The sequence below is a fragment of the Lepidochelys olivacea genome (assembly GCF_965140295.1).
Source record: "Lepidochelys olivacea isolate rLepOli2 genome assembly, chromosome: 2".
Lineage (NCBI taxonomy): Eukaryota > Metazoa > Chordata > Testudines > Cheloniidae > Lepidochelys > Lepidochelys olivacea.
Genome location: NC_140412.1, coordinates 212,203,372 through 212,224,654, shown reverse-complemented (window position 1 = coordinate 212,224,654; position 21,283 = coordinate 212,203,372). Strand labels below are relative to the sequence as shown.

Sequence of the window (21,283 nt, the reverse complement as noted above, 5' to 3'; positions counted from 1 at the left end):
TGAAATACAACACAGCTCCACAAGAAGGGCTTTTGTTCTTGAAGGGAGAGAATAACTGACTGTTCAAAGTTCAGCCAGCTCCAGGAGGACAACTGGGTCTTCTGAACAGGGAAGGAGAGCTACCAGGAGTCTTGTATGGACTGAGAGCATGCATGAACTCGAGACTAAAATCAGGTTTGGATTCTGTAACTTTAAAAAAAAAAGGTTAATAAACCAGACCCCATAAAGGAGACATTTTGTTTGAAGTAATCAGTCTCTGGGTCACTGACTGGAAGAACCTGAGCAGGTGCTGAGTGTACCAACAGGACTACCAAAGGTGGCATGCCTTGGGCAGCCCCCTCTCCACTGTCACTGGTACCAGAAGTGGGATCTGAAACTCCCTACGGTCAAGAAGGGGTGACTGAGCAGCCAGGCACAAACCCGTTCCTTGACTGTGAGGTGTCCACCCTCCCAAATCAACATATGGAGGGATTACAATGACTCCAGGAGTTCCAGTTCCCATTTTTGGAAGTGCCCAGGCAGCCACAGGTGGAGCTACAGGAACTAGAAAGAATTCATAGAATCATAGAATATCAGGGTTGGGAGGGACCTCAGGAGGTCATCTAGTCCAACCCCCTGCTCAAAGCAGGACCAATCCCCAACTAAATCATCCCAGCCAGGGCTTTGTCAAGCCTGACCTTAAAAACCTCAAAAGAAGGAGATTCCACCACCTCCCTAGGTAACCCATTCCAGTGCTTCGTCACCCTCCTAGTGAAAAAGTTTTTCCTAATATCCAATCTAAACCTCCCCCACTGCAACTTGAGACCATTACTCCTTGTTCTGTCATCTGGTACCACTGAGAAAAGTCTAGATCCATCCTCTTTGGAACCCCCTTTTAGGTAGTTGAAAGCAGCTATCAAATCCCCCCTCATTCTTCTCTTCTGCAGACTAAATACTCCCAGTTCCCTCAGCCTCTTCTCATAAGTCATGTGTTCCAGTCCCCAATCATTTTTGTTGCCCTCCGCTGGACGCTTTTCAATTTTTTCACATCCGTCTTGTAGTGTGGGGCCCAAAACTTGACACAATACTCCAGATGAGTACTGGTTGCTGCAGATGTAGAAAGGGAAGCTGAGCGGCCTTACGCCTAATTTTGTGCACTGAATGCAGGCAAGAGGGGCATGTAAAATGGGTCTGCCTCTATGAGAGCACCTTGCTGCAGGAACCAGGTCAGACCCAGGGGCCAGAAGGAGCTCCATGCAAGAAGGATCTGGCTATTTTCTGTGCACTGAAGCTCCAGGATGAGGAGTAAGCTTCTGAGTCCAACCTCCTGCCCAAGCCATGATGTCTACACAGCTGTTTGTAGCACCATAGTGTGAGCCTGAGTCTGTAGACCAGGACTCTGAGACTCTCTGTCACAGGATTTGAAATACAGCATAGACATACCATGTGTACACATGTTAACAGTTGCCACACCTCTGTATGGCCCCATAGGAGCTATGCACTATACTGGGGTATCAGAGGGGAATTTAGGGGAGGTTTCCTCTCTTTGTAACACCTGAGTGGCACAAAGGGAGTGAAGCAGGGGGATACCCTCATTCCTTATGGATAGGATTAGATGTGAAATATTTTATTACATGGCACCTAAGTGGGAGACTGGTCTGCAAAGGGGGAGAGTTGACATAATAGTGCACTAGTGAGATGGACAGAGAACAGGGAAGGGAAAAAGGAGCATATCCAGCTTAGTTCCAGACCTGGCCACCCATATTTTTCCATGTCACACAGGATTCTCCAAACGACCCAAACAAAGCTCTATTTTATTACAGGAATCCTGGAGTTTATCTCCTTCATAAAAACAGCTTCAAGTTTTCCATTTGGATGGGCTATTACCAGCAGGAGAGTGAGTTTGTGGGGGGGGGGGGTGGGTGGAGGGTGAGAAAACCTGGATTTGTGCTGGAAATGGCCCAACTTGATGATCACTTTAGATAAGCTATTACCAGCAGGACAGTGGGGTGGGAGGAGGTATTGTTTCATGGTCTCTGTGTGTATATAATGTCTTCTGCAGTTTCCACGGTATGCATCCGATGAAGTGAGCTGTAGCTCACGAAAGCTCATGCTCAAATAAATTGGTTAGTCTCTAAGGTGCCACAAGTACTCCTTTTCTTTTTGCGAATACAGACTAACACGGCTGTTACTCTGAAACCTGAAATTTTTCAACAGCTGTTCAAAGCAGTTAAAGGGACATCTGTCAGTTGTAGAAATGTGACTTACTTTTCCCCCCTTTTTACCTTCTTAGCCATAAGATAATGTAAGTGAATAAAAAATTGCCACAAACAATCAAACATAGCCACTGCTGCATTGGTGGAGCCATGAAGTGTAGGTGCTAAGATATGTAATTTCCTTCTACCTGCAATCAGGATGAGCCCAAGTTTTGCTCCTTTTAGATCACTTCTCTGGAAAGATTTGTTTCTTTAAATCAGGCTTTCAAACTTCTGACAAACGTGTTGCCATCTAACTAAACATTATCTGGGTTAGGCAACTAAGTGATCACACTCGGGAGGGTAGAGAGTTTAAGCTTCTCGACTGTATCCAGTTAGATTTAGAGGAACCACGAGGGATTTTTGACTTCTTTGTAAGTGATTGTTGCACTCTAGAAGGGATAGGAATTGTATAGCACAAGAAGGAAAAAGACTGCAGAAAGCTAAAAACACTTAACTGGGGCAGAACTTTGGAACAGTAAAAGAAATTGCTTTAAAAGGGGGAAATTCCAAATGGTCTGGGCTAATACTGAAATAAACCCAACATAAAAAAAAAAACTCTGAGAAGCCTCAAAGAAACTTGTACACTGATGCCATCTACTGGCTATTGACAGAAGCAGCAGAAAAACTAAGGCTGCTGAAATCTGAGCGCTAAGTGAACAGTGCCCAATAGAAAAATAAGAGGATGGCCTTTCCTCAGGCCCTGAAATAGGCTATATAAAGTTCTGGCTGCCATGTAGACCTCAGAATTTTGCTGGACCCCTTTGGATGGCCTTGCCCCTCATCCAGGATTACAGGACTAGATGAGTTGACAGAATCTACAAGTAGGCTGTTGAATCCAGAAATGCTTTTGGTAGAGCCCCATGTTGTTCAAAAATGCAAAATAACACACGCAAAACAAAGGACATAAAACAAAAATCCCTGAAGCTGTGGGCTCTTGCAGCTCCTGTCCTGTGGGGTGGGGACCTGGCCCACCACTCTGGGTGTTGCTATAACCCTGTCTGCCTGGCCTCATCACTCAGGTTTGGCCTAGCCACCCCTACAACTCCATGCACCAAGTTGCAATGTCCAGAGCCGGGCCCAGACGCACAGGACAGGAACTGCAGAAGCCACAGCTATGGGGTGAGTATGGGAAGGGCTTGCTTTGTAAACCCTGATACCTCATCCCTACCCTCCTGGCACCCAACAGGACCTCCAGCTGTGAGGGGAAATGCAAAAAAAGAAAAGAAATTCCCAAAAGATAAAATGAAATATTACAAAAAATAACTTCACAGGGCTCTAGCTATCAGACATGCAGACCAGACTGAGCAGCTCTCCTTCCTGTAGTGTTGCAGGACTAAGAAGAGGTAGTGAGATTTCATTTTGGAGATTGTATTGCTTTCTGTACTTGAATATCAATTACTGTAGGCTATTTTACAGAGCCTACACTCTTTAGTGAAGCCTCAAGTAGCCACATTTTGGATTTTAACTAATGCTAGAAGCATGCTTTCCTTTGTAAGCCCAGGCAAATTAACTCAAGAGACTTAAAACAATAACTTTAAGCAATTTGCTTTTGATATTTTCTAAACTTATCCCTTTCATACAAAACCATTCCAATGGCAGGAACCACACTCTTACAATAGCCTTTAAGATAGGACCTCCGAAAGTCAGTTCTCCTTACTCTCTAGAAAAGTATTGCAAATGTATTAGATATACTAAAGAATGAGGATCCATCACATATGTAATGTAATACATTTGATGACTTGTAGTGTGTTATAATTGCTGCACATCAGTCCTAGTCTGACAATTGCTTGCAAAACTTTATTTTTGTTTCCAGTAGGTGCCTAGAAGATTAGTTGTATCAATCGATTAATTAACTGTTAATTGGTTAAGAGCACTAAGTGTCCTGATTTAAGACTTTTTTTTACTGTCCAAGGTAAAAGATGACATGACCTAGTGTTAAAATTATTAAGATAACGCTCCCTGGACTCAGTAAAAGAGGAGTTAACCTAACTAGATTCCATTCCAATATTGGCTAAAACACTTATCAAATTGGCCAATCTAGTTTGTTTGGATTTCAGCTTTAAAAATCTAACTAGCATATTGGCAAATTCATGGGATCAACTTTAGGCACAAGTAGTGTCCAATCTGTAACTGAGTATTTCAGGGAAATCTCAGCTCAAGTTAAACTTTTGAGATTGTTGGTTTTTTTAAAAAAAGTCTAATTTTAGCAGAATGGCAGTAGCTTGTTCTCAGCAATAATAATCGCCTCCAGAGTTTGCTATCCAAATATTGCAGCATCCTGTAAATATATAAGAACAAGTAAAAAGTTTAAAAGATTAGAAATTGAAACCAACAGCTACTGGTTTGCTTTCATTGTCCCAATATAAGGGGGTGAAGGGGTAGTAAGCAGAAGATATAAATGGTAAAAAAGTAAATTAGACTTTTAAAAAACTTTCCCTTTCATAACACCTGCATTAATATATAATTTCAGCATGACTGTATTTCTTTAAACCAGACTTCAGAAAAGCATGTAAATTAGAAAATGAAATCAGACACCAAAAATATTTTGAAAACCTATAAACACAGGCTACTGGGAAATGGCTGTGTGAGGAGATCTCCGATGGGGGGATGGGGGTGCAGATCAGGAGCATAGGAGAAAGAGTGCCTGTGGGACTGGACCTTAGATGTGACCACATCCCCTCTTCTATTAGCTGCTGCCAAGGGAGGAGAGGCTAAATGCACTTGTCAGCTGTGGCTAAGAAGCAGAGCCCCATCTGGATGCAGTACTCTAGAAGAGGAGGGTGATCTCTTTCCACAGAAATAAAGAAAATCCCACCCCTGAGTCATCGGCTCTTCTCAGAGGGAGGAAGAGAAGAAGATAGAGCTTGCTCAGCATGACCAATGAAGGTAAATTATTCACACTCTCTGTCGCTTTCTCATGCAGAGGCAAAGTCTGCAGCAGGTTAGCAAATCTTTAAGCTGCATGTTAAAGAACCACGGTGTCAATTAGAGCTGGGTAAATGGTTTTTTTTTTTTTTTTTTAGAACATTTTCACTAAATCTTAATAGCTTTGGGAATTAGCCCTGGCCTCATCCCTTTTTGCTCACTTTTCTGTGAACATTGGTGCAAATTAGTGGCTGTTTGGTCATTCCTCAGTGTTAGTGTGCAGCTGGTTGGAAGACATTTTCTCAAAGCTTCACTTCAGTTTTTTACTATTTTTAATTTTCAAATGGGTTTTTTTTTTTGACCATCTGTGGCAATGGTGACTATTCTTGTGCACATGCAAACAAGGGTCTTCACTATTCAAACCACAACAGTGCCTGGCTGTAAAGTTTGTCATCCGGCCAGAGACCAGATAGGATACTGTGTGGCTTAGGTGACCAATTGCGTATCTCAAATAATGAATAGCAAAGAGCTGAAGACAGAGTCGAAGTGAATCAATTTTGAACAACCTATATATTAACATAAAGTGTTAGTCAAACAACTATGAGGAAAAAATAACTTCTATTAAAAAAAATCCACGTCTGTCTGCAGAGATGTCATTAACACCAGAAGATTGTCAATAAATACTCTGCTTTGTCCAGCTCTGGGCTGAGGGAAGTGCCAATTTATGAGTCAATACCTATGAGAACTGTCTGAGCCTTAGTGAATCCCAGTGGCTAAGCTCAGTGCCACTGACTTTCATGCCCGCATGAAGTGCTGGGGGCTTCTAATACCAACGTACTCCAAATGGTAGCTGATTCCTAACAAACTCTGTCAGAGCTGTCAGCGAAGCATTAGGAAGAAAAGAATATTGTCTAGCTAATGGCCTGAAGTATTGGGGGAGTGGACTGGAGGCTTTGAGTTGTAACCGTCGCCACTTCCTAACCTTTGTTTTATTTTCTCCTTAGAAAAATATTCACAGATAAAATTGTCCATCTCTTCCCTTTTGCCAGCTTCATTACTCTGGAACTTCACTGACTGCATTGAATTGTCACCATAATAAAGCTGCATCCTTCGGTTTGGCATTTCAGTGATAACAGATTGCCAAGGGTCTGGGGAATTTGTGGGTAGCAGCAAGTCTGAAGCTGACTTCCCAGCGGCTTCATAGAAAATAACTTCCTCCTTCTTTCCACCGATTCCTATTGAAATCCTTGTTGAAATCTGTGGGTGTAATAGCGTCACCGCTGTTTGCTGTCTTCATACCTCATGTGTTCTGGGACAACCTAAGGTTATTTGCAATCTGGGTTCTAGCAGAGAGAAACCCTGAGGTTGCCAAGACTGCAAACATCCCTGATGGAATTTCACAAGGGCAGAAATCCTTCCCCAACCGTGTTTAGGGCCCACGACTCCATGGGAGCTGCTTCAGTTGCTGAGGGGAAGTGGGATCAAAAACAGAACTCCAAAACCTGCCCCTCTACCTGGTTTCTGATTGGCCTGCAAATGGGTGAGGTCAGGTGTCATGTGACCATGATAAAGAATTGCAGGAAGAGTCACTTTCTTCTTACAATGAGAGAGGAACTATATTAGAAATAAAAACAACACTGTCCTTGAAGTCGTTCAGTCTCCCACCGTGCTTAGAACCTTCCCCAGCCCTTTCCTGCCTTGCTTCCTGCTACAGTTTCAAAGAAACAGTACATGTACCCTCACAGTAGGGGAGAGCTGAAGGCAAGCAAAACTGCCAAAGTTGCCAACTGCAGTAAGGCCCAGCTCCTCAAAGTCATTTAAACACTCAGCTTCTACTGATTTCAATGGAAGTTAGGAGCCTAAATATTTTTGAGGATCTGGGCCTAAGTTTCTATAGCTACTCTCATGGCACAGTGAAGAAGTAGGTGACTCTTTCAAAACCTGTCACACATGTGTCTCTTTTCCTGGTGAAGCTGGCTGCAAGAGCATCCTGTGGTGAGCCATAAAGCTGCACATGAGTCAGCAGGGGATAAAAGGCTGATGCCACAAGGTGACGAGTAGCTGAAGGGAGTTTGTGTTGAAGCACGAGCAGAGATGAAGAGCTGAGCTCTCAGGGAAATGTTGGAGCACAACCCTAGGGGGAGGAAGGGTAATCACATTTTTATGCTTTGGAATACAGCTTCACCTGGTGTAGGGAACCTGCTGTGGGATTGCGAGAGTCAATTTGGCCTTGGTGTTGTGAACAGGGTCAAATGCTAATGTAAGAAATGATCACAGGGGAAATGGGGATGGCCAGCCTCATGATGCTCCTCTCTCTTTCAAAATGTTCTGCAGAGATTGTCCTGAGGAGAAATTGCTTTGATAAGAATGTGACACGTGGTCCCATTTACTAATCAAACTGCCATAATATTTTTTTGGAAGTGCCCTTAATAAAAAGGCCATTCCATTGTATGAATCTCTTCATCACTAGGTGATGGCAACTTTTTAGGATCCTAATATAGGGAGAGAAATATGCACATATTTTCAGACAAGCATCTTTCTCCTATGAAAACTGTACATAAATTCAGAGTACAGCTTTTTTCCAGAGTCAGTATTTAGACACATTGTAGCCATCCTCTTCAAGTCTCTGTTAAATGGAAAATTGATTTGAATGATGCATACCCCCAGGCTCTATATTGGTTTTTTAGCATCCGTGAAATGTGTTTCCCATAAAAGAAATCCACTGTCCTAGAGATTAGGAACACTCAGAGTGAGGAAGACAGAAAAAGCTTTCATACAAACCCAGAGCCCCTGCTATCAAATCTTGGTGTTTTGCCAGATTGTCAATTAGACATTGTGGGGCCAAATATCTCAGTAGCAAACAGAAGAGCTAATGCTAACAGAGAAATCCTCTACGCATATTGATGGGAGAGGCTCAGTGTCTTGTAAAGCTGTTTGATTCAAGTGTACTGGTCTTGTACGTGGTGTGAGAACTGCTTGAAAAGGCAAAACAATTACCTCAAGGAAAAGGGTAAAAAGGCAACAAATCTTTAATATATCTTAGTCTGTGTGTATCTATATGTGTGCCCATAATATGAAGGCACGGGTTACAGCACCATAGTTAAGGTTGAGCTAAGTTTTATACTTATTTAATTCTTGCTCTACATGTGAAGAAAACACTATCTTCCCCAAAACTACAGCACTTACTCTGAGTATACTATGAATTTTATGAGAACTTACAAGTAAATCTATTAATCAATTTACATTTAAAAAGTTAAACAGGTCCTTTCAGATATTTAACATTTGGTATTAGACCTGTTTTGTCCCAAATGATCTCAGGTAAGGTATTATCTAGCTACATAAAAATTGGCAGGGGGTGAACCTTGAACTGATCTGGTGCAAAGGGTAGGGTATTTTCTGAAGAGCCTTTAAGTGATTAATGATTACTTTTTCTCACTAATTTTCAGCACTGAAGTTTCTCCTTCAGCAGAGGATAAAGAATAATGTTCTCTTTTAGAGAAATTTGCCAAAAATTGCCCACTTTCAAAATGGCAGCCAGCTCCTATTGTTTTCAATGGGACTGAGATGACTGACTTTCTTTATTAAAGGTGGCCAATTCCTCCTTCCATCTGCTCCTTATGTTTCTTCTCTCTGCATCCTGAAAGCAAATGGATCACTGTATTCTAGGACTGCTGGTGTCTCCACTCCTACTGGGAGCAATAGTAAACAGTGACCATCTTAACTGGGGAGACCTGTGGAGAATAATGCAAGAAATAACCATTAAACCAGTAACCTAAAATTTCTTTGCAAAACCTACTTAATGCACCATATCTAATCAACAGGAAGAATAGGTGTGGGAGAGGGTGGACAGTTTGCATGATACTGTAATGGGGAATAGTGGAGGACTGAGGAAACTCTCCATGTGTGTAAAAAAAGTAACACAGTTTTGTAAAGCAGTTTAATTGCTCTTCATATTGTGTCTGTGTGAAAAATTCCTCGTAACTGTGAATCTCTAGGTATTGCTGTTACAAATTAGTATTCCTGGAATGTATTATGAAATATCAAAAGTTCACAATGAGATTGACCGTTGAGCCTGACGTCTGCTTTATAGGCAATCACAATGACATGACTCATTAGGCTGACATAAGATTCTCTCTATTTATAATGTACTGGTTGATCCTAAAATAGACCGGTCTCAAGCATTTGTGGATGAGGAATATGCTGGTGGAGGTAACCCTGCTAGGTACCAGCACATCAGGTCAGTATGCTTGTTTTGTGTCGTTTGTGGGCTAAATTCATCCCTGGTACAGGTAAATTGACTGCAGCAGAATTTACAGCAGGGAAGAATTTGGCTTAGTAAGCTTAAAGAACATTAAATTAGGGACTTACAGCTTCTCTTTATTTTTACCTCCCTGGTGCAGACCTCAAATCTTGCTGATGTACAAAAGAGTTTAAGTACCAATTACTGTCTGTCAAATCATGCTGTGTATGATGTTAATTATAAATGTTACCCTTTCAGGTAGTGTTGATTCAGTGAAATAAGCTTAAAATGACCTGAAATGTGTGTGAGGCTGGAAGGTGCTTGAGTCAATTGTTCTCTAAATCACTTCAGCAATTCCTTCTCCTCCAAAATAATGTTATGTCATCTTACTTTTTATGAAATCATTTTTTAAAAAGTATTAAAACTCAAGAGACAAGTTGAGTGAGGTAATATCTTATATTGGACCAATAATATCAAGGTCTCTAATATCCTGGAACCAATATGGCTACAACAATATTGCAAACAACATATTGACACTAACATATTTATTGAATATCCTGCTCATAAAGCAAGATTGTTCCTAAAACCTAGGGAGGTTGTGGAATCCCTGTCACTAGAGGTTTTTAAGAACAGGTTAGACAAACACATGTGAGGGATGGTCTAGATATACATGGTCCTGCCTCGGCATGGGGAGATTGATTAGATGACCTCTCGAGGTCCCTTTCAGCCTTACATTTCTATGATTCTACGATTTATGCTGGCCATTTTGGAAGGGGCACAATTTTATTGAAAGGTTTCAGAGTAACAGCTGTGTTAGTCTGTATTCGCAAAAAGAAAAGGAGTACTTGTGGCACCTTAGAGACTAACCAATTTATTTGAGCATGAGCTTTCGTGAGCTACAGCTCACTTCATTGGATGCATGCCGTGGAAACTGCAGAAGACATTATATACACACAGAGACCATGAAACAATACCTCCTCCCACCCCACTGTCCTGCTGGTAATAGCTTATCTAAAGTGATCATCAACTTGAGATGATCACTTTAGATAACTTGAAAGTCGGTGGGAGTTGTGTTTGTTCATGTCAATGAGAGCAGGATTGGGCCCTAAATGAAAAAAATTAAACAAATTCGGTATTTGCTTGTTAACCACAACACACAATTGTTTGTTATTAATAGATTTAGGAGTATGGGAATTGCCATGCTAGATATGGTCCAGCAAGTCCAATATCCTGGCTCTGACAGTGGCCAGTGTCAGATTCCATGAAGGTGTAAGAAACCCCATATTAGAAGATTCTTCGTAAACCTTATCATTCAGAGGCTGGCTTGTGTCCTAACATAAGAGAATCTGAGGCTGATTGAATGTGTATTGAAGTAAATGGAATGAGTCTCACTGATACCAATGGGCATTAGACTGGGGTTTATGTGTGGTCTAACTTTAAAAAAAAACCCATCTAATGTAACTGTTGGTAATCTCACTATCCATATAAAGGTCTAATCATTTTTTTCAAGTCTAAGGTCTCGGTCAAAGTGATGTTTAATGACAATGAATTCCACAGATTAATTATGTTCAATTGAAATGAAATATTTCAGTTTTTAAATTTGCTGCCTTACAACTTCATTGAATGTCCCCTGTTCTCATTTTATGAAAGAAGGTAAACAGGAGTATCAGATTTAACTTTTCTGTAACATTCATTATTTTGTATGTCTCTATCATGTCCCCTCTGATTGATCTCATTTCCTGTCTCTGATGTCTCATTACCTGTCTCTATCACGTCCCCATTGACTGATCTCATTACCTGTCTCTGAACCCCATCTATTTCTATTTCTAGTATGTCCTTTTTTTAGATTTTTGGCTACATTTAAAGCCCCTTCAGATGGGAGAGAATAAGGAGCCCAATTGCTTAGCAGGGATTTCATGCACCATATTGTACTAGCATTGTATAGATGGCACTGAATTCCTATTGGCTACTAGGGTCGATTTACACTGCAGAAAACAACCCTGTGGCAGTGAGTCTCAGTTGATTCAGGCTCGTGCAATGGGGCTACAAATAGCAGTGTAGACTTCCCGGTTCCAGTTGGAGCTGGGGCTCTGAAACCTAGTAAGAGGAGGAAGGTGTCTCTGGCTCTGAGAGACACCCGCTTCACCCCAGCATCTGGGCTCCAGCCCAAGCAGGAATGTCTACACTGTTATTTGTAGCCCCATTGTGAGAGCCTGAGTCAGGTGGTCAAACTCTGAGTGTAGTGTAGTTGCAGTGTAGCTGTACCCTTAGGTTCTGAGAGGTCCTATATTTGAATGCTCAGGAGCTGTCATCAGGAAGATGAGCTCAGCTCTGAAACTTACTTTCTCCCTTAGTCCAAAAGAGCCTGAGTTTGTTAAATCAGGGCATGGCGCCATGCCCATCTGCTTACTTATGGTTTTGCCTAAAGTGTATTATTCCTGCTTTGATGGTGATTTCATTTTTCCTTAATTAACATTTTTTTTACTAAATTTTTGTTGGAGGCACTGAAAAATAGTAAATAAATAAAATAAAATGAAAAATGTAAAAGATTAACTGAAAATAATATTCTTGGAAGTATTGTATCAGAGCAGAGAAATAATAACAAGGAAAAAATAGAATCATACATTAAAGCAGTCCATGATAAAAGACAGGAAATTGGTTCTAATTTGGAACTAATATTTCTGTTGAAATGAGTTGCACCTGCTATTCACTGTTCATCGTCTGCACACCCTGGAGCTATTCCGGATGCTGCCCAGTAAAACCCTCTGAAGCTACATACTCCACTGCTATATATGAGCTGATAGTGGGATTTCTTATTCTTTTAGCATATCAGTGCAAAATAATTGTTTCTGTTTATAAAGCATGCTGTGATTTTTTTTTTAAAAAAAGTATGTGGTATTGGATAACTTGTTTAATATTTTCCCTTGCTGAGCGAAGAATAAAGCAAGAGGCATCTCTAAAACAGGGTACCTGGTACCATGCTTCTAATTTCCTCTGCGTGGGCCTGTATAAAAAGAAATGGATCTCAAATTGACACAAATGACATACTGTACAGGCAGTTATACCGGACATACTCCTAAAAAGACTTTGAAGCAATTTTTATGCTACTAATAGGTGCCAGATTGATGGGCCTTTGTTTTTGTATTATGAGATTGAGAACTTATGTTTTCCCTATCCAGCTTCTCTATACCATTCATTATTCTACATACTGTTATCATAGCCTCTCTTATTTGTCTCCTTTTTAAGTGAAAGAATACCAGTCTTTTCAGTCCTCTTCATAAGTAAGCTTTTTTCCTAATAATTTGTCATCTTTCTCAGTGTGAACTTGGAAAAATGTCATAGAGCAAGTGTACTCCTCGCACTGTACTTGTGCCTGTGTCTGTAATATATGACATTTCTGGAGCTATTGTGTCTTCTATCAGACAAACTAATAGCTACTTCCTTTGATTCTCATAGCTACTTATTTAATTGAAGGGAGCAATACAACTCATTCAATAGGGAAACCAGAAAAAAGTGGTAATACTGGTGAAAACACATGTAACCATGCCTTTGTGGGTCACAACTGAGAATACCAAATTCAGGACAAACTGCTGAGAAATAGGGTGGACACACCCCAAAACTGAAGGTTATTCTCCCATGAGATATACCAAAACAGCATCAAAAGTAAACTTCTGTTTCACCACACTGGCGAACAAGAAGTCATAAAAGCAATTTCCTTAGGCATATGAGTCCTTCTATCACCACCAAAAACACTAGACTTAGAGATGAGTGGTTCTTTAAAACCAGTCTTCTCAAATAAAAGGTTCTTCTGATCTCAAAGGACCACCCACACACCCAGGTCAATATACAATTCAGATCTTACCCAAAAATCACGCTAATCCTTTAGTATCTAATATCTAAAGGTTTATTTATAAAAAGAAAGAAAGGTGAGAGTTAAAATTGGTTAAAGGAGTCAAATACATACAATAAATGCAAAGTTCTTGGTTAGGGTGACCAGGTGTCCGGTTTTTGACCAGAACACCCGGTTGAAAAGGGAACATGGCGGCTCCGGTCAGCACCATCAACAGGGCCATGAAAAGTCCGGTCAGCGGTGCTGCAGCACTCATGCAGGCTGGTTCCTACCTTTCCTGGGCCACCGTGCTGTGCCCTGGAAACTGCCAGAAGGTCTGGCTCCTAGGCAGGGGGGACCACATGGCTCCACACACTGCCCTCGCCCTGAGCACCGGCTCCGCACTCCCATTGGCCGGGAACCAGGAGAGCTGGGACGCGGTGTCTACGGAGGGAGAGCAGAATGCCATGTAGCTTCCTCCCCAACACCATCTATGAACTGGACCTGCTGGCCACTTCCAGGGTGCAGCATGGAGCCAGGACAGGCAAGCAGCCTGCCTTAGCCCCACGGCACCACTGACCGGAAGCCACCCAAGGTAAGCCCATGTCCCAACCCCAGCCCCAGCCATGAGTCCTCCCCCTAAACCTGGAGCCACTCCTGCATCCCAAACCCCTCAACCCCCGCCCTACCCCAGAGCCTGCACCCTGAGCCCAGAGCCTTCATTCCTCCCATGCCCCAACCCACTGCCTCAACACATAGCTCCTCTCACATTTCGAATCCCTTGGCCTCAGCCTGGAGCCTCCTCCTGCACCCCAAACCCCTCATCCCCAGCCCAGAGCCCACACCCCTTCGCATGCCCCAACTCCCTGCCCCAGCCCAGAGCCCCCTCCCGCACCCTGAACCCCTCGTTTCTGGCCCCACCCTGGAGCCTGCACCCCCATTTAGAGCACTTACTCCTTCCCATACCCCAACCCCCTGCCCCACCACAGTGAAAGTGAATGAGAGTGGGGGACAGCGAGCCACTGAGGGAGGGGGAATGTAATGAGCGTGGGATGGGGCCTCGGGGAGGGGGCAGGGCTAGGGTGTTCAGTTTTGTGCCAATAGAAAGTTGGCAACCCTATTCTTGGTTCAGGCTTGTGGCAGTGATGAAATAAAATGCTGGCTTGGAAAGTCTCTGGTTGCTTCCAAATCATTGGAAGGACCTCAGTCCCTTGGTTAGAATGCTCTCATTAGTATAAGTTCATAGTCCAGAAGTCTGAGCAGGAAAGAGTAAAATGGAGGTGTTTCCAGGGCCTTTTATATCTTCTGCCGTGTGGAGAGAATCCCATTGTTCTTACTGTGGAAACTGGCAGCAACAAGATGGTGTTTGGAGTCACGTGGACAAGTCAAATGTCCATGCATGATTTCACCTAGTCACAGCAGGAAAGTCCATTAAGAGTAGATAGGCATCTTCCATTGTAAGTTAAGTGAACTTTAATGGGCCAATCTACTTGAATAGTTCCTTCAAGATGTGCTGGCTAAATACCTTCTGGGTGTTACCCCAGGACCAAACATTTGAAATACAGGTATAGAGCCAATACTCATAACTTCAAATCCAAAATGATACATGCATACAAATAGCATAATCCTATGCAGAAAATCATAACCTTTCCTTAGACATCTTACATGCCACATTTTGTACAAGATTTGTTGCAAATATATAACAGTGGTTGCAACAATGATCTATATGGTCAGATTTTAATCAGATAATGTCACAACATGTTAATCCTGTTTTTAATAATTTTTTAAAAAGGTTCAATGGACAAGCGAATAATATATCTAATATAAAGTTGTTATATTTGAGATTTCTCATTGGTGTCACCTAAACAAAGTGTGTCCTATATTGGATTTCGTGATGAGTAATGATATTAACAGCACTGCATTTTATTTTAGAATAATCTATCCACATAATTATGGAAGACTTTGACATAGAAATCGCTGGACAGGCACCAAAGTATTCTACTAATGTGGTTGTAGATGACAGGTAAGTGTTTGGGTCTCACCTCTTGTCCTAGTTTGGCTTTGTATGTTGTTTGGGTTGATTTTTTTTTTCAATAGCTCAGTGGGACAAACTGTCTCAAACAACCTTAGTGTAGCTTTCAGAATGAAGCAGGTGTCGTAGCTGGTTTAAAGCCCCTTAAACTGATGAGTGAAGCAGTCACCCTTCATTCAGGGTAAGAAACAACAGTGGTCTAAAAAGATGGGCTCATGCTCCCCCAATGCCACTCAGGAATTTGAGCTATGTAAGCAGAATGCTAGACTGGGCATCCTTTGGCTAAGGGTGTGTGTGTATGAGAGAGAAGCCAGAGATACTATGTCTCTTGGGGGTAAGGGTTAAAACCTACACTCCTGAAAGACCAACCTAACTCCCAGTGCTAGGTTGACAGAAGAATTCTTCCATTGACCTAGCTACTGCTTCTCGTGGAGGAGGTGGATTAACTTGAGTGCTGGGCAAACTCCTCTCATCACCATAATGAATGTCTACACTGAAGTGCTACAATGGCACAGCTGCAGTGCTGAAGCTGTACTGCTATAGCATTTTAAGTGTAGACATACTCAGAGACGAGCAGACAGAGACAGCGAGAGAAAGAGAGAGCTTGGACAAGCACAGGATATCCAGAGTGTGACCCAAGGAGAAGCCAAAAGCAGGGCCTTCTGGGTCTGGAGAAGCTGGCTAAAGAGGCTTGGGGCTGTAAGCAAACAACTAACTCCCATTGTTTGATTCCTCCGGTATTCAGGGAAAACAGGACGTTCCTTGTAAATAAATAAACTTGCTTCAAAGAAAACATCTGATTCTATCCTCAATTTTCCCTCCTAATTGGAACAACTTGTAACACCCTGAATTTGGCTAAGCTTTCGGGTCAAGAAGGCTAATGCACATATAGACGCCAGCTAATGAGCCTTATTGTCTTCTCACAAAGGTTTTCTACTGGTGTAACTCCACTGACTTCAATGGAATTACTCCTGATTTACATCAGTTTAAGTGAGTCTGGGTTCAGGCTCACTGGCTTCAGAGTGGATTTCATCATTAATTCTCAACGTTTTGTGTCATGTGCCCAGAAATGGGTTGAATTTCTTGTTCTTTACAAAAGTGTTTGTTTCTATTTTAAGTAAACTTGTGCTAATCTGAGCTCCCGGGGACTGCTGCTGTTGGAATGATTTTCCAAGTGTTCCACCTACACAGCCATTTTCTCTAATTTCTCGTCTCAGAGGAACTGTGCAGGCTTTCTATTGATTTCTTAATAATGTATAAAAAGATATCCAATATGCTGCTCTGCTTTTGGCATGCACTCCAGTCTGGCAGCACATCTCAAGGGCTAGAATCGCAAGATGGCTCACAGAGATGTAAATTACAGCTCCCTGTAGCTCCCTACTCCTGAAGGGGGTATTCACCCTGGAGGAAGGTGTTGCCACCACCTATCCTTCTGCAGGGTTTTTTGAGGGTAGTCAGCTTTAAATGGCATAAAATCCCCTTTGAGGCTGAATCGGCAGATCCTGGCAACCCATGGCTATGCGGCATCCCCAACTAGTACCACCAACTTGTGGGTTGTGATGGCCCCCGGTAGCCTCCTTGGGGTTGCAGTTTTTGGATGAATGCTGTCATATCTGCCAAAGATTGGTAGGGTCACTGTCTATGCCAGCCACTGGGCTGAAGCTGGGCCACAAACTGTGGTTCGTTTGACTGTATCTTACATCTTTCTTCTATGTGGTTTAAAAAAAAAAAAAAGCTTTGAAATTAAAAGGTCACTGACGATAACAATCAGAGTGAAATTCTGTGCTGTGTCTTTAAGAGAAGCAGCACAGAATTCAGTCACTTTTTGTACCCTTTCGATTCTGGGCTACTGTGTGAGGTGGAGAGGCCCCAGGAGAAACTCAGCCCTGAGGGCCTGTCTAAATTCCAAAAGTCTCCCCAGGCTGCCCTATGGCCGACAGCACGTAGACTGCAACCCCACCCCTGGCATGCCCTTCTCACTGCCAACCAGGGGCCCAGCCAGCCTCTTCCTAAGGAGGGGGTCAAGTGGCAGAGGTCAAAAAGTGTATGGGGCTAAAAGTCTATAATACTCCTTATAATACATGTACAGATAAAGTCTATACATGCCACGTTTGCTCCACACTGACCTATGGGACTAGCTAATCAAAAGCTACACAGCTCTGCGCATATGCTGCATTCCCAATTTCCTCATCGCCGGGATCCTGCTTTACACACACGTTGCATTCCGAGAGGCATGTGTGTATATGGGGTTCCCCCCCACACACACACATTTTGCATTGCCATGCAGCAAATGTGTATCTTCCCCAAACCACCATCTCTCCCGGAGTGGGCCTAGAAGTGGAAGAGGTGGAGGAAGCAGAGTGAGGAGATGGCATCTTGGAGTTCTGGAAAGCTGGGAGCTGGGTCCAGGGGTCCCGGAGGCCAGTGTCCCAGGAGGGCACCCTATCCCTGCTCCAGCTCATGCTGGTCACTGACAGCTTCAATAGCTGTTTCTTCCCCATCTCCAAGGACCTACCCCGGGTGAGAGAGACTGGCTGGGACCTCTGTCCCCTCTCCTTCCCTCCCACCAGAGAGACCTGGAGGACTGTTGCTTTAAAAGAAACAACTACTAAAGTTTGGGCCTTAATTTCTTGTCTTTTAATATGATTCCCAGAAAATCAAGTTACATTTTTATTTTATATTACTAATCCAGCTTTGGCGAAGAAATGAACATCTTATGTTACCTGTGCAAAAAAAAAAAAAAAAAAGAAACAAAACAACAGTAATGTTTTTACTATCCCAGTTGTATAATTTCCTTCTTTACGAACAGATTTGCAACCCTTCTTCCCCAAAACACAAAACTGTGTGTCTCCCAAAGATAATATATAATTGCTGGGGGTTGGAATTAATTTAGGTGAGGAGATCTACACGTGAGTCTTTCAACCCCTCCCTCCTGCCCCCCCCACCCCAGTCACATAAATTTTCCCACCTGAATCAATAGAATTACTCCACATGAATAAAGAGAGACAAAGTAGGTGAAGTAGTCTCTTTTAGTGGACCAACTTCTACTGGTGGAAAGAACAAGACTGAGCTATCCACCAACAGAAGTTGGTCCACTAAAAGATATTACCCTATCTACGGTGTGTCTCTCATATCCTGGGACCAACACAGCTATACCAACACTGCAAACATCACACAAATAAAAACTACTGATGTGGATAAGAGCTTTTAGGATCATCAAGCCCCATGGTCCTGATATTGACACCACCTCCATATGCATATAGGGATCCAGCCGCATGGAGCACTTGCAGGATCATGGCTTTAATTTGTGTTGCCTACTTACTACATACTCTTTTTCTTTTGCAATTTGTGTTTTTTATATTTTGTTTTAAGATCCCATTAAGGTTCAGTGGTTACCATGTCTGCTAGAACAGCCCAAGTTCAAATCGTATTAGAGCCAACACAAATGGGCTAGTGGTTACAGCACTACTTTGTGACTCAGGAGACTTGGGTTCAGTTTCCTGCATTGCTCTAGGCTTCCTGTATGACCTTGGGCAAGTCACGTGATGTGAACTCCTGAATGTATTGAAGTCAGTGGTGGAATCCTGATAGTTTTGTCATTAATCTCCCTGTCTTTCATCCCCCATCTACAAAGCAGGGATTATAGTAGTTCCTTACCACACAAGGGTGTTGTGAGTGTAAGTACTCTTAAAATACTGTGATACACTCAGATCCTATGTGTAAGGGGACTGTTGCCCCCTTACTAACATTCATTGGGGGTGTTTTGGTTGTCTAGCTCCCAGTACTAAAAAGGGGCAAGGGTCGATGGGGAATCAGGACCCTGAGACTGACAGCCCCCAGGAACAATGTGGAGAGGCCAATGCTCCAGGTCAGCCTGAATGACAGGGCGGGCAGGCTAATCAGGGAGTCAGGAAGCCAGGGAGGTCCCATCCTCCGTGTGAGCTGGATTTGCCTGGGTCAGACAGAGTGGGGCCGAGCTAAGGAGAGAGCAGGGGCCCAAGCTGAGCTGGGGAGCAGAGCTGTGCCAGATCCAGAGGGACCAGAAAAGCAGCCCAGAGAGAGCAGACCCTGTCCTGGGAGCAGAGCTGCAGCAACCAGAGCCAGAGGGGCCAGAGCAGCAGCCCAGGGAGCTGGAGGCAGAGCAGCAGCAGCAGTGCAGAGACCGAGTAGTGGAGCGGGGGCTGGAGCAGTCTGGAGCTGGGTGCGGTGAGCAGCTGGGGAGACCGAGGGGGACCCTGGACAGCGGGCCCAGCAGAGGGAGACGCCTCAGCCAAGAGGCTCTGCAGGCCAGGCTTGGATCATAACCCCGACAGGACGGGGGCGACACTGGGAAGAAGGGGCCTATCACTTAGAGCCTGAGAGCGTGTGGCCACCACCAGAGCAAGTGTCCAACCCACAGCATCCCTGCAGCACAGCCAGGCCTGAGAAGAAGGCCTGGGACTTACAAGGAACAGACTGAACTGCCCTGACATTCCAGAGACACCGTTTGTGATGTTCCCTGCCACAGAGCGAGTTGATGTGTTTCCTTTAACCTTTCCCATTTTTCCTTATTCTTTTTAAAGTTAATTGTTGATTAGATAACTTGCATTTGCTTTAACTTGTATGTAATGGTCAGTGGGTCAGAGAAGTGCCCAGTGCAGAGAAAGTACCGCAGAATGGGGACACCCTAGCCCCTGTCCTAGGTGACCGCAGCAGGGTTGGGGGTCGAGCCTCCCAGGAATCCTGGGTCCAGCCTTGTTGGGGTTACGAGGACTCTGCCAGACAGGAGAGTGGAAGGGGAGTCCTCAAGGGAGGCCACTGGGTAAAGGAAGTGGGAGCGAGGACTCAGATCCTTTCGCTAGCACACTTCACCGGGGTAGCGCAGAAGCCAGGAAAGTTCCGCACAAGAGCAGGAGTATTCCCCCGCTTACTTATGGCAATGGGGGCTATATAAGTACATAAGATAGCTAGGAAGTAAAATGTTGTACATATTTGTGCCAACCTTGTGTTCCGTATTTAATTTCTATCTTTCAGCAGACACAAAGAAAAAGAAGAAAAAAGCAAACCACCTGAAATCGTTGGTCCAATCACAATTGTAAGCAAGAATACAAACTTGTAATGATAGTAACTACATGTTGGTCTAGTACACATGCAGTGAAATGTGAGCTTTCATTTCTTCCAAAATCATACTATTCCAGGTTTGTGACATTCATTTTTGTCCGTCAGCTGCTTTAGAATTGTAGTTAACGCTGTAACAGCTACTTACAAATGCTGCTCTCCATGCACATGAAGCGCTCCTAACGCCATCTGTAAGCGTTTCACCACACAGGGTAACCCAGGAGAGCAGCCCCTTGAACTTTTCTATACTTCTTTTATATTTCCATTGATGACGATAGGACATATAATCCAAACTACTATTCTAATGTTACAAGAATCAGAGCATTAACTTCCTTACATTTTATTGTACATAGTTTATTTTATTAACTTCCAGACAACTAGGAAGTCATGCTGGTTTCCACCGAGTAAAATAATCTGATATGTACTTCTTTTACTGATTCCCATCAGTTTCGATATGCAGACGGGCTGGATATAACTCTTATGATATTTGGAACAATAGCAGCAGTGCTGAATGGCGTTTGCCTTCCTCTGATGTCACTGGTTTTTGGTGAAATGAGCGACAGTTTTGTGAGTGGTTGTATATCCGAGGAGAGTTTACGTAAGGAAACTGTTCATATACTTTCTTTATTTTGCTTTTGTTCATGATATGTTCCTCACCCATTTATTTCCTTATGATCACCTTAGCTTTCCTGTGAAAGGAAGGGCTAAAAGTAAGTCTAATTTGTCTGTTTTCTTTTTATTCCCGTAGCAGAGCTTGGATATGTGGGTATTTTCATAGCTAAGTAATGATCATCCTTACCTTAGAGAAAAGTTTGGGAGGTAGTAAGTCTTCATGTTAACTTAGTAAATTTCTTCAGTTTCTTTTATATGTTTAAACTTCACTCATCATGGCCATTCGTTTTATAGGTGAAATTCATCTCTCGCTACAAATCTCACATAAGGCTTAATAGTCCTTGAGAGGACTTAAGCGGTGTTGCAGGCCT

The 21,283-nt window shown here is 43.0% G+C and overlaps 1 protein-coding gene across 1 annotated transcript in view; it reads left to right on the top strand.

Moving 5' to 3' along the window:
• Positions 1-5,032: 5,032 nt before the first annotated feature.
• ABCB5 (ATP binding cassette subfamily B member 5) overlaps positions 5,033-21,283 on the top strand; it is a 70,524-nt gene continuing 54,273 nt past the window's right edge. Inside the window, exons 1-4 of the mRNA XM_084621370.1 lie at positions 5,033-5,123; positions 15,104-15,194; positions 20,217-20,277; positions 20,748-20,898. Coding sequence (XP_084477496.1) covers positions 15,124-15,194; positions 20,217-20,277; positions 20,748-20,898 — 283 coding nt within the window. The 5' untranslated portion in view covers positions 5,033-5,123; positions 15,104-15,123. The remainder of the gene's footprint in view (positions 5,124-15,103; positions 15,195-20,216; positions 20,278-20,747; positions 20,899-21,283) is intronic.